The following is a 14,258-nucleotide window of genomic DNA, read 5'->3' as shown; positions in this document are numbered from 1 at the left end:
TGAACCAACACAGAACCAAGACTTGGTTTGAAGAAGGATTTGGCAGCAGTGGTAGATATAGGGACAGAGGGTAGCTCCTGTTACACATCAACCTGTGTTGGGTCTGTGACTGTTCATACATCCCCTACTTCTCATTAAATCATGGAACAGATCCTTCTGGAAGGTATGTCAAAACATACAAAAGATGGGGAAGTGATTTGAGATCACCAGCATGGCTTCACCAAGGACAAATTGTTCACGACTGAACTACGGGCTATTACATCAGTGGACAAGGGAATAGCTATGGAAATAATCTACCTAGACTTCTCTAAGGCACTTCACAACATTCTTACCTCTAAATTGGATAGATAAGGTTTTGATGGATGGATTGTTAGATGGATAAGGAATTGGTTGGATGGCAACATTGAAAGAGTTACAGTTAACGGCTCAGTGTCCCAAGTGGAAACTAGTAATGAGTTTTATCCTTCAGGGGTCTGTACTGGGACCAGTACTATTTCATGTCCTCAGCAGAGATTGATGGGATGGAGTGCAACTTTGTGGGTGTCCCCAGGCTGAGCCATGCAGCTGATTTGCTAGTGGGAAGGGATGCCGTTCACAGGGACTTTGACAAAGTTGAGGAATGGGCCCGTGCAAACCATATTCCAATACGGACAAATGAAAGGTCCCATGAAAGGTCCAGAAAGACATGGACCTGCTGGAGTGAGTCCAGAAAAGAGCCACAGAAATGGTCAGAGAGCTGGAGCATCTCCTCTACAAAGGAAGGCTGAGGGAATTGGGTTTGATTAGCCTGGAGACAAGGAGGCTCTATGGAGAATTTACAGAGGCTGTTTGATATGTTAAGGGGCTTTATAAGAAAGAGAGTTTTTACCAGGGCCTGTAGTGACAGGACAAGAGACAAAGCTTTTAAATGGAAATAGAGTACATTTAAATTGGACAGAAAGAAGACTTTTTATTATGAGGATGGTAAGACACTGGCACAGGTTGCCCAGAGAATTTGTGGATGCCCCCTCCCTGGAAGGGTTCAAGGTCAGGCTGGACAGGGCTTGGAGTAACCTGATCTAGTGAAAGATGTCCCTGCCTATGGCACAGATTAGACTAGATGATGTTTTAAGATCTTTCCAACACAAATTATTCATTCTGTAGTTCTGTGCAAATTCTTGTTGATTATATTGCAGCTGCTTTTCAAATTCCAGACAAAGCAGGGGCATTGGATTGCCTCTCACTTTTTTCTCTTAATTCTGTGTGTGCATTTAACTCTGCATGTCTTAAGTGGAAGATGTGCATATAACATATTTTCAAAAGCATTGGGACTAAGTATGCAAATACAAAAATAATCATATCCACACAGTGCATTTAGTATTAGATTAGAGAGTCAAGAGTTTTATTCCCTCTGTGGTTTCTCTGTTCCTACACCTGATATGGGCAAATGCTCCCATTTTAGCCTGCTAGTTAGAGAATTTCTTTGGGAAGTGGAAGCGGTGACATAAAAGCTCTAGGGTCCCCTCATGGGAGTTCAGCAGAGTTCAAGTACCTCCCCAAAGTCTTCAACAGTAATACAGAGATGATGAGACTTACTTCTGATCACATGCAGATGATTATAAGGCCACCTGACTGAAAACAAATATTCTGATTATTTTTACATTTCATGTAAAAGCATTTAGATGGTGTTTGAACATAGATGGTCAGATTCAGGCTCTGAGACTTAAACACTGACAAGCTGCTGAAATTGACAGGAACAACATATAAGTAGCCCACCTCTTGCTTCTAAGCACTAAGCCTCCAGGATTTATAATTTATCCCTACTTTTTTTGAAATTTACTTTTCTTAAGGTTAGAATTATTTCAAGTAAAGCAAGTCACCTCAATTTTGAAAAAAAAAAAAAAAAAAGAAAGAAAAAAGAAGGAAAAAGATTAGCAGCAGCAGCACTTTATTTTAAAATGTTTTCCAGATAGAATAACAATTTCTGTTTGGACTATTGACAAAAATGTCTTATTGATGACATCAATTTTTTGATACTGATATCATTAGCATGAACATGTTTTTGTTTTCACATTTAAAAGTTCTAAGAAATGAAGTAATCATTCCAGTCTTTTCAGTCATTGTTTAACATTGTTTTCATCCAAACAGTTGATGCATCTGGAACGAAATATGAATTTTATACAGTAGGTAGCTGAAAAATAACTTGCTTGTGTCATTTGACTTTAGTTCAAATAACTGACTATAAAGAGCTGATTCTAATCCCATGAGTTTAATTGCTGACCCTTATTAAATTCCCTGTAAGCCATTTTCTTTCCTAAGTGTCAGTTAAAGCAGGAAATCAGTAGCTAAAAATTAATATTCTGTTAATATCTGTAAGTCACTGACAATTTAACAAAGATGTTTCTACTGAATTTGTAGAACAAATTATGCACATCAACTTCCTCTAAATTCTGTTGTTGTCTAGTGCTGAGTTACCCTAAGCAAAAAAGCTATGCTTCAAATAAACATTTCCTAACTTTATATATTTTAAAAAATAAGATGGGGAATACTTTGCTTGAAAACTGTTCAAATGGTAACAGTTTTTATTACACTTTCTAAAATACAGAAGAAACTGTATATATAGTATGATAAATCAAGTAGAAAGACAAATGTAAAGTCCTGCACCTGGGACAACATAACCAAAGAACCAAGTATAGACAAGAACGAAAGGGCTGAAGAACCTGCCTTACAAGAACAAACTGAAGAAGTTAGATCTTTTCTCCCTGGAGAAGACAAGGCTTAGAAGGAACTCATCACAGTATTCCAGTTAGAAACAGGACAGGGGCTATTCCTCCACATAGAGAAGACAAGGGGCAATATTTACTATTTGCACCAGGAGTTAAGAAATATATTTTTTACAGTGAGATCAATCACTGAAACATCCTTCCCAGGAACATGGTGGAGTCTCCATCCTTTGAGGTTTTAAAGATGTGAAAGGACAGGATGCTAGATAATCTCATGTTGTCTTCCTTTCCCATGAAAGGTTGGACCTGATGATCTTTCCAGGTCCTTTCCAACCTGGGCTGTTCTATGATTCTATAATTCTGTTCTACAAGTCTTTCCCAAGAAAACTAGCGGGAAAGGTGGATTGACATGATCAGACTACCAATTCAATTATTTTCTGCATTTGTTTGTTTGTTTCCCTCAGATCCACTGGCCCAGTACACCTCTGCAGGCAGAAGAATGTATAATTAAAGGAAGAGATGCTGTAAGTATAATTAATCACAAATAAAATATACTTTAATTGTACCAATGACTAGTCCAAAACCAGAATTCAGGCATCCCTTAACTTCAGAGAGATCAAAGTACAGATTTAATTCTGAGTGTTGTATCTTAAAAATTAGTAACTACTGTGAATATACAAAATTATTTGTTTAGTTGCTTTACAAACCAGTTCATAAACAGGCAATTAATTCTTTTGATCATCTGAACTTTCTCCTCATTCTTTTTTCTGGTAATATTAAAGAAGATACCTGAATAATTCTCCTTTCTCATTCTTATTTCCCTTTCATACACGTAGGACACCTTCTCCATTCCAACATTTATACATTCTATTTTGTATTTAAAATTCAAGTTCTCTAGAATACTTTAAAAAAAACAAACCAACAGTTAATTTATTAGTAATTATAAAATATACTCTAAATTGTTTTTCCCTATATGTTTTTTTTGGTACACTAATACAAATATTCTGGTTTAATGAGCCCCAGAACTGTTCTGCTCTCATTATCCAATGCTTTGACTGTAATCAGTTCCCAGGGAAAGACCTGAAAGCTCACTGACATATAGCAGCTGATATCATTGGCACCACAGGATGAAAGTCCTTCTGGATAGGAGCTCTCTTTAATTTTGCAGTCCACCAGGCTCATTATCTGCACCTCGTAAACACACATCAAGTACAACACCTAATAAATCCCACAGCTGAGAGAGCTCACACTGTAGCAAACAATTTCAAAATGATGATAGTTTTACAGCAACAGTGACAGGAACGTAGGACATAGCAGAGCACATGCAGTTTTTCCACAAACACAGCAACCAGGCAGCCTTGATGATAAGCATAACATATTCCCTGTGAAGATTAGGAAGCTATAAAGATTTTTGTTGGAAGTAGAGCATGAGAACCATCCACATCAAGGGAACTGGTGAATCAGATTGGGAAATAATAACGATAGTAAAAACCAAGATGATTCTTTACTTCTTACACTCACCTGGCCTATAACTGATTGTTTTTGAGGCATCTTAAAAGTTGATTGCATTTTGTGTGCTGTGCCTTTAAGAATTTTAGGTTTCTTTGGTTGAAAACTGTGGTTTACTATATTATCCAAACTTTGTGGTCATATTAAATTAATCCAAAACTTAAATTCTTTGAGCTTTATTTAATTCTATTTCTCAGCATAAGCTGTTATTACAGTTAAAGCTCTGTCATCTTTTCTTTATCACTGCATGATTTATTTTCCGATACTTTGGCAATATTCTTTGGGTTTAACAAACAAAGAAATAGGTGTTTTTGTTCAAATGTGCTGTAAATGTATCCACTTCAGACTCTATTGTTATTACTTTTCAGATTTGCGTTGTAATGAATGTGATCATTTAAATCAATTCCTATTTGCCCCACACCTCTCTGTACTATGAATGTTAGGTGGTTGTTTACAAGAAAAACACAGAATTTTTAAATAATAACTAAACTCCAGAACTGGAGCCTTTAAGAAAAATGTTAAAGTAAAAGCTGGAAATATTGTAATACCAAACAATACCAAACAATATTCTGACCCTCACATGAAACCTAATTATGTGTAGCACTATTCGAATTACTAAGACTAATTCGTTCTAGGGAAAGCTTAATTGTTTTCATCAGCATGCTTAGTATTCAGGAAGATAAATTGCTCAACCTGAAAGGAATATAAATTAGAATCAAAACGCCTCCTATCACTCTCCTTTTCACCTTCCTTTTTTGTAGCCGTAAACCAATATTGCCTTAATGGCATAATCTCTAAAAATCAACCCTTTGCCATGTCACTCCATAAAGTCTCACAAAAAAATTACACATCAGTACTCTTTCAAACACTTTTACTTATTTCCATGGTGTTTCTTTTTTTTTCTTAGCAAAAGATCTGTTAAGATCAGTGCATAATTAATATTTAGTAGAATTGAAAATGTTCTGATGAGCATCTTAGTTTTGAGTTATCTCATGTTTTCTCTGTATCTCTTTATAACAGCAGAGGCCGTTTTTAAAAGCTCTTACAACCTATAGAAGTTATCAGTTCATCTTGTAGGAGTAAAACTGCAAGTATTGTAGCCATAAACACAGTTTGAGAGAGTCTGTAACAAATTTAGTAGGACAGTTAGAAAAGCCTTGTGCTATTATCATGTGTATCACCTTAAGTTCAGGCCACAGTTTTCTGATCCAGATAAAGCCAAGGAAAAAATCCTTCCACTCTCATCCAGTGTGCCAGGAAACACACCTGTTGGCCTGTGGTGTGAGTGCTTTAGATCCTTTCAAATATTTTATCAGAACTGAAAATCATTCAGGTGTAGAAATCAAATTCTGTCGTGATGACTAACTCCTTTGCACTGAGAAGTTTCAGATGAATAAAATTCCACAGATCTATTGATATGTCTACAAAGCCTCCTAAAGACAACCACAACACTTAATTAATAAATATAGTAGGAAGAAAGTTTATTTTGATGTTTTTTTGCTGATACATCTCTTCCTTGTTATGTGTACAGGATATTATAAGTGGGGCCAGCAGCAACGCCTAGCTGCCTGAACCTTCCCAGAATAGGTTCTATTAACATTTGTTTATATATTATACAGTTTAAGTATTTGAATTATTTTTTTCTGTGTTTGGTATCTGCCTCATCCTGGGTTTTCTGCAAAAATTTTAGGCATTTCTGTGAAGGTGTGCATGAGAAAAAATCACTAATTTTTGCCCATTTAAAAAAAATCCAAAGATCTCTATTCCTCCACAGTGCTTTTGAGATGAAGATTAAGAGCTGCAGGCATATATGGATTAAGAAGGAAACCACGAAGTAAAGATCAGGCCACCACTGAGAAAGAACAGAGGGGATATGTCAGAAAAGTTATTCTTGGAGGGGAGGGAGAACAAGGAATAGCATCAGTCCCCAGTAAAGCACCTATTAAAAAGTGCAAAGCATTGTAAAATTCCTAAATATTACCATTCCTCTACCACCAGTTAGCACATGTGTGCAAGATGGACATACAGAATGGGTACTTCTGTCCTTGAGTGCTGATCCTGGTGTAGCGGATCATGGCCTACTAATCTCAACTCATCCTTCTCAATGTTTCTGACAATTCAAGTAGCACATTTTTTTTCAGCGGGTCTATAAATTTTTGTCCAGGTGAGAAGCCCAGATGTGGATGCCATGTGAAGGCAAACCTTATCTATATTTATTTAATTTCCTTTTTTTTCTTTTTTTTTTTTTTTTTTTTAAAAATTTATTTAAAATTAACCAATTTTATTTATAAAGATCAGGCCACCACTGAGAAAGAACAGAGGGGATATGTCAGAAAAGTTATTCTTGGAGGGGAGGGAGAACAAGGAATAGCATCAGTCCCCAGTAAAGCACCTATTAAAAAGTGCAAAGCATTGTAAAATTCCTAAATATTACCATTCCTCTACCACCAGTTAGCACATGTGTGCAAGATGGACATACAGAATGGGTACTTCTGTCCTTGAGTGCTGATCCTGGTGTAGCGGATCATGGCCTACTAATCTCAACTCATCCTTCTCAATGTTTCTGACAATTCAAGTAGCACATTTTTTTTCAGCGGGTCTATAAATTTTTGTCCAGGTGAGAAGCCCAGATGTGGATGCCATGTGAAGGCAAACCTTATCTATATTTATTTAATTTCCTTTTTTTTCTTTTTTTTTTTTTTTTTTTAAGAAATTAGTTAAGAATTAGCCAATTTAATTTAAAAATTCCAAAAGTAAGATACTACAAGGTTCAATTGTCCTTTTCATGTACATGATATATATGTAACAGGTTATCTGCCTATGTAGGTTCAACTAGCACCATATATCTTCAAGGTGAACAGTTAAGGAAAGTCATGTAGCAAAGGAGAGTTTTTTCTTGTGATCCTTTTGGTATGTTGGACCAGTTGGAAGTCTTCCACCAAATGACACAGGGGGTTGAAAAAGAAAGTTTCTTTGTTTTGAACCTAATGTGTGTTTGTAAGGGCTGAATTTTGCCTGGCTCATTCTCTGTGACATTAAGTTATTGTAGAGGGTCAGTACAACCCAGGATTGTTCTCATATAAATCTAGCAGTCTGAAAAATAGTCATCAGCAAAAGACAGCAAATCTTCAAAAAAGAAATTCCTCTACTCATTCATTTTAGGATAGAATTAATTGCCTTTTGGAGATGTCTGGCCTTCTTTGTTGGTTATAGAAAAAAACTTAGGAGAACAGCATAAATTATATGTCTAAACTTTAGAACAGCTAAAGTTAGCTAAAATTAATCCCATTATAATTGCCTCCTTAAAATTGGTGTTACTGTCTAAAAACCCAGGGTCTGAGTTGCAGAAATTAGGAGCAATAGAACAGAATTTTTACTCCAAACATAATCACTGCAAAATGCTAAACAGTCTGTAAAACCAAGTCCCAGGAGTCCTCAAATCAATGGATACTTTTATCTCACTATCTCAGTTTCTAGTTTAGCACAGGAAGGAAAATGACTCCACATCTCAAAGGGGTGTTTGAATTTTTTTAAATTGTAATATTTATGAAGCTGCAAATACTCTAATGAGTCCCAGAGTATTGCCCTGGGGGAATGAATAATTTCTTCTTCAAAGAAGGGTTTGAACAGTGGAAACAGATAAAGCATGAAGCTATACAATATAAAAAAAAATATTTATTAGCAATTAATTACACAAGAAATTAGTGCAAAATGCTAAACAGTCTGTAAAACCAAGTCCCAGGAGTCCTCAAATCAATGGATACTTTTATCTCACTATCTCAGTTTCTAGTTTAGCACAGGAAGGAAAATGACTCCACATCTCAAAGGGGTGTTTGAATTTTTTTAAATTGTAATATTTATGAAGCTGCAAATACTCTAATGAGTCCCAGAGTATTGCCCTGGGGGAATGAATAATTTCTTCTTCAAAGAAGGGTTTGAACAGTGGAAACAGATAAAGCATGAAGCTATACAATATAAAAAAAAATATTTATTAGCAATTAATTACACAAGAAATTAGTGGTGAGGTTGTTTTATGGGAAAAAAAAAAAAAGAAGGCAAGGGAAAAGTGTTATGTTTCTTGATAAAGTTTATTAAACTTGAAAACGAAGTAATTTGTTGACTATTCACATGTCACGCTTGGAATCTAATGTCTTGTGTATTTAATAATACTTAATAAAACAAGTATTTGCATTTGCAGAACATCTCTGAGATTAAACAAACACAAAAGTGTGTTTTGGAAATTAGTAACTCCTTACTGGATAAGTAACTAAACTAATTTGTGATAAATGCACTAAACTTGCTTTTTTCATGTCAAAAAACTGTCCATCCATTAATTTGGTGGCACTTTGGTACTAATATGAAGTGGGAGAGATAAGATGTTACAATAAACAGAACAGGAAGTTTCAATAGGCAGAGTATCACCCACGGGCACCTAAGATATTAAAAAGAAATATTTTTTAAAATGCTAATATTTTCCTGTGATTATTTTTTATGTAAACTAGGATGAATGTGCAAATTACATCCGTGTCCTTCACCGATACAACAGAACACATCTTCTGGCTTGTGGAACAGGAGCTTTTGACCCACTCTGTACTTTTGTTAGAGCTGGACATCCATCAGAGGTAAGAAATTTATTTTACAGTAGTGGCTCTTTTGGTCTGGATTGCATCAAAGCCTCTATGGTTAAAAATAAACATGAATTTAAGTGCTCAGAGTTCACATACAAACCATACAAGAGAAATTTTCCCTGATTAAATGTAATGCTGGTCTAAAATTTCATTTGTGTCTATAGGAACTCACTAATGATTATTATGCAAAGAATTCAAAGTCATTTCAGTGTTAGAGTTATATTACTAGGTAAGCTGATAGAACAATTCTTATCAAATTTAAAAAAAAATATTTTGGTTATTTTAGCCCAATCTGTTTGTAGTTTTTTTTATTTGGTGGAGTTTTTTGTTTGTTTATTATTATTATTATTTTTTTTATTTGTTTGTTGGTTGTTTTGTGTGTGGGTTTTTGGTTGTTTTTTGGTTGTTTTGTTTTGGGGTCTTTTTGGGAAATAATATACCATACAACAAAATACGTATTGTTTTAATGAGAGATGTGCTAGAGAGGCACATGTGATAAGCACTTTAGGAATGCGACCAAGGATTCTTAGTCACGTACTTTGTGAGGCAGAAATCACCTTAAGCCCAAAGGTTTTTACTGTTAAATGTCAGGAAGAAATGATGCAATCATAGAATCAGAGAATGGTTAAGGTTCCTAAGGGAACCTTAAAGATCATCAGGCTCCAACCTCCATGCTATGAGCAGGGGCACCTCCTGCTAGACCAGGCTGCACAAGCCTCATCCAACCTGGCCTTGAACTGCTTCAGGGAGGAAGCATCAGCAACATCCTAGGCAACCTGTTCCAGTGCCTCACTACCTTCATGGTGAAGAATTTCTTCCTGATGTCCAACTTAAATCTAACCTCTTTCAGTTTAAAATCATTACCCCTTTTCCTATCACTACCCTTACTGATGAAAAGTCCCTCCCCAGCTTTCCTGTAGCCCTTTCAGGTACTGGAAGGTGCTCTAACGTCTCCCCGGAGCCTTCTCTTCTCCAGGCTGAACAGCCCCAACTGCCTCAGCCTGTCTTCATAGCAGACGTAGTGACGGACAATGGTCTTGGTTAGTTGATTCATATTTAGTAATGTCTCCTGGTAAAGCTGAGAATCTGTCATGGAACTGATGCTCTTATATCACTATAATTGTTGTACTCCACATCTGACAACTTTGTACCTTTTGAGCTAAAGTAATTCAGACTTGTCTGATACCTACATTAGTGTTTGTTGATCTATTGGTCAGAACACTAGGAAAACAGAGGACAGGAGCTGGAACTGATTTAAAATAAACAATTGGCTTGAATGAATATTAACTGTAGATATAACTTTTTTTTTTTTTTAATTTACTCATAGAAATCAGTTAAGATACTGAAAAAAATTTTAATAAGCTTTTCTAAGTAAAGATGCATCCCTTTGACAAACCAAATTAGAAGCACATCACCAGAAATAATCTTCAAGGATCCAATCCCTGCTGTGCATCTCCAACTGATGTTTAAATCAGAAGACCCCAGCACAGTGCTTACATTTTGAGTTATTTGAATTGCAGAAAAACAGTATTTTCTAAAAATGAGGAACAAAATAAGAAGCAATTTTACATAAAGCGATTTGCATGTTATCTTTGGTCCTCTCCTGAACCTCCTGTCAAGCTTCCTAGTAGAGTTTGAAGGAAGCAATGTCTGTATATTTAGGAACACTATTTAAGAAAGCATCAGCAACAAGTTAATAAAAATAGAACCAAACAAACAAAAAATGAGACACAAGACTTGTACATAAGAATGTGTGGCCCATGATCCTTCCCATATGTATCACTGTCCATCTGTCCTTCCTGTGTTTTTGTTTATTATTCTCTGTTGTCAAACAGAAGCTCTAAATTTTTGCCCACACTGAAGTCATGGGAAAATTACCATTTTTGTGTTTGTGTAGACCAATAGGAAAGATATTTGCTACACTAATAAGTAGCTATATTGGTTTCCCTTATCTGAAAAGCTGACCAGCAGGATTAAAAAAGAAAGGTGCCATGTGTATGGTAAGTTAAAAATAACACATGGTGTGTGGTTCAATGGGCAAATTGTAATCTTTGACTTTGCTTGCTCTGCTTTCTTTACTTTCTTTGACTGATAAGGACATGATGGTACTGCAGTAAGCAAAGGGACAAGATCCTTCCTCAGAAAACTGCATTTCAGTCTGTTTGCTGATGTGTCTGTTTAGCCATGGTATATCTATCCAGTGACTTTTGATTACTGTCCCCCATTTCTTCCACCTCAGCTTTCTAGCCTCTTTCTTGCCGTCTGACTGTCATAGAAAGGATTCTAAAACAAAAAAACAGTCTTAAAAGTATAATGATCCCATTCCATTCCTAAAAATGACCTAAAGATCCTTATTAAAAAGCTATTAAAATTCAGACTTTAAATGTGAAGGTTAAGTGCTTGTTTATAATATGCAGCTATATGCAGTTAAAAGCAGTTAATAGTATGCAGCTGGTTGAAAGGAAATTTTTTTCAGATATTGTTGACATTTTTATTAAATATGTTGAACTTCAATGTAAGTAAAATTTAACTTTGGTCTGCAAAGTAGATTGCTTCTGAACAGAGTCTCTTTAAGTAGCACAAGGTGTATTTCAGCCATATATACATTTCAACAATGACACTTTGCAGAGATGTAGAGGTATAAAAGGTGGGAGATAGAAAGAGAGCCCTTATAGTAGACTGTGTATCTAGATACCTGGCTAACACAGCATGAGAAGCTGGGTTCCCTCTTCCAGACAGAACTATGAATCAACAGTATAAACACAGAGGAAATACTTTGTATGCAGTCAGGAATCTTAACTGTAAGTTTCAATAGTGCTTCCTGAGCTAAGGGAAGATGTGACCCTCTCAGTAAAAAAACTTCAGTGTTCTTTAACTACAAACTGTATGTAACAACAAACTAGCGATATAGGTGTTAAGAGCATGATAAAATAGCAGGACTATATTTTATGTAACCTTATATCTCACAGTTGACTGAGCAGACTGAAGAGAAACAACCTTTTGGAACAAAACATCCTGTTGAGGCTCTTGTTCTTGATGCTCAATAGTTACACCTTATAGGAAAATTTAGTTTGTTGTTGGTTTGTAACAAAAGTTTACATAAAGTCACACATTTCTGAATAGTGATCTGGTAAGAAAACATTGAGCTCTTGCCAACAAACAGTGAAGCCAAAAGGAGATTTTTTTTGTGTCCAAAAATAGGCAGAATTTACTTGCCTTATTAGCAGATGATTACTCCTCGGACTTGCTGAAAATCAGAACCTCTAAATGTCTTATAATACACAATTGAAATGTCCATCCCTCTAGCCAATCTCTCTAGAAAATATTAATCTAAATTACTATGTAATAACTGAAATCTTTCACAATCAAATTGTACTATGATACATTATACATGTTTAAATGCTTCTTTCATGCTTTTCATGTTTATAGAAATGTAGTGATGCTAAGTATATTGCCTTAATATAAATAAATTATATTTAAATATGTCATCAGAGAAACCAACAAGCAATAAATATTTGATTTATTGAATTTTACCTCAAACTTGTGTTCTATCACCAGTCTAACCAAATATATTTTTCTAAATCAAATTGTTTATAAATTCTGTGATATGCTATGTATCCATTTGAAATATTAAGTACATAATGGTTTATTGCAGTCATTTTATTGGAATATTGGTTTAATTTATATTGCTTTGGAATTCCAGGCTGTTCACTGTAGTAAAACTGTTGCCAGACATCACCTTTCTAAAAATATATAATTACAGTCACTGACAGCAACAAGCAACTTTTTCTCTCTCTTTCCAGTTACCTTGACTCTGTTGAATGTTGCTTTCAAAAACTTAAATATTTCAGCATATTACCCAGTGTTTTTCTACCACTTAGAAATAAATTACAAATTGGGAAAAAAAGAAATCATAATGCTGACCTTGCAGACAAAACAACATATTACAAAATCTTGCCCAAAAAACCCATAAGCAAGTTAACTCCCAGCCAGTAGTGAGCTCATTATTGTTGACTTCATGTAATGCTTTCAAATGTCAAAAATTAATGCAAGTCAGAATAGGCTGGGTTCCTCCAGTTTCTATCTGTCTATCATCCAGAAATGAAGGAGAGTTCATTTCATTAAAATCACCTTTTTTTTTTTTTTTTTTTCCTGAGGAAAGCAAGAGTGAAAGAGAGACCCTCCAGCCCAAATTTCCCATGATGAATTAAATATGTGTCTTTCCCACATGCTTTGTGAGAAAAAAATCTGAGATAATTCTTCAAACCAAATATAAATATGAAGAAAAGTGCAGGGAAAAAATTTACTCTGCTTCCATTCTCACAAAATTGACATTTGTCACTCCTGTTGCCTTTGATGCCAGCATGGGGGAAGAAGCATCTGCATCAGGTCTCTTCCTTTATATAAACTTCTCAGTTATGGTAGTAGAAGATGAGCACTGGAAGAAGTGCTTTCTGTTTCAACTTATGTTTCTCCTCATCTAACAGCTTGTAAAACAGCACTCCACTACTGGTGTATGGAGCTCAAAATACCCTAGGTGAATTATGACAAGACTTAGATTGGATTAGCTATCTGCAGTCAAGGAATGATTTTATCTTAATGGGTTATCTGGTTTTTGGGCTTTTTTATGGGTCCTGCAGACACCTTTCAATGATCCAAGCTGCCTTATTAACTAACTCACAAAGGAACTTTAAAATCCAGATGGGGGTTCTACCAAATACAGACAGCTGAAGAGATTACTTTGTCTCCAAAGGACCTGCAAAATGAGTGGAAATTGCAAAAGAAAATAATGTACAGAAAAAATATCCTAACTTTTTGAAAACTATATGGTGACAACATAGAGCTGATTCCGGGAGAGGAAGTCATCTTCACATGACAAAACCTGTTGAGGCAATGAAAGTCGTGGGAAAGAACAGTGCATTAAGAATTTTTCTTCCAGAACACGCTGTAAATTTTTAATACGTACATTGAACTGGCAGAGTACCATTTTCGAGGCCTCATTTAGCTCAGTAAACTGCCTATAGCTGTATTTCTCCACCCTCAGAAGGCTGATGGTCTAAGTTACCCTTTCCACAAAATGCACTGGTTGTTTCTGGGAGTCTCCCCTAGGTATTCTTAATCTGTTATAGTCCTTATTATACTATTTCCCTTGCAATTACCCAGATAAGATTCTGGTTATCAGGAGCAAGAGTTTTAAATTCTAAGTCTTTAAGGCCTGTTAGAAAGGAATTGCCTTTAGTGAAGCAGCAGGTGTATTTAATTGCTTGGAGGACAAATGAGTCAAGCTGAAATTTCTTTTTTCTAATCTGTGTTGCCCTTAATATTTCATTGGCTGTGGGGAGAGGCACTTCTTTTTCTACATACTCTGTGATTCAAAGTAAAAATAAGATAATGTTCAATTGTGCACTAAACTTTCCAT

The 14,258-nt window shown here is 35.5% G+C and overlaps 1 protein-coding gene across 1 annotated transcript in view; it reads left to right on the top strand.

Annotated features, from left to right (window-relative positions):
• The window catches only part of SEMA3E (sema domain, immunoglobulin domain (Ig), short basic domain, secreted, (semaphorin) 3E), a 144,239-nt gene that overhangs the window by 79,531 nt on the left and 50,450 nt on the right, over nt 1–14,258 (top strand). The window contains exons 3-4 of the mRNA XM_010001253.1: nt 3,167–3,226; nt 8,714–8,833. Of these exons, the coding sequence (XP_009999555.1) occupies nt 3,167–3,226; nt 8,714–8,833 (180 nt within the window). The remainder of the gene's footprint in view (nt 1–3,166; nt 3,227–8,713; nt 8,834–14,258) is intronic.

This window comes from Chaetura pelagica, unplaced genomic scaffold (genome assembly GCF_000747805.2).
Source record: "Chaetura pelagica isolate M959 unplaced genomic scaffold, ChaPel_1.0 scaffold66, whole genome shotgun sequence".
Lineage (NCBI taxonomy): Eukaryota > Metazoa > Chordata > Aves > Apodiformes > Apodidae > Chaetura > Chaetura pelagica.
The sequence above is the reverse complement of the archived record's forward strand: the minus strand, read 5'-3'. Positions and strand labels throughout refer to the sequence as shown.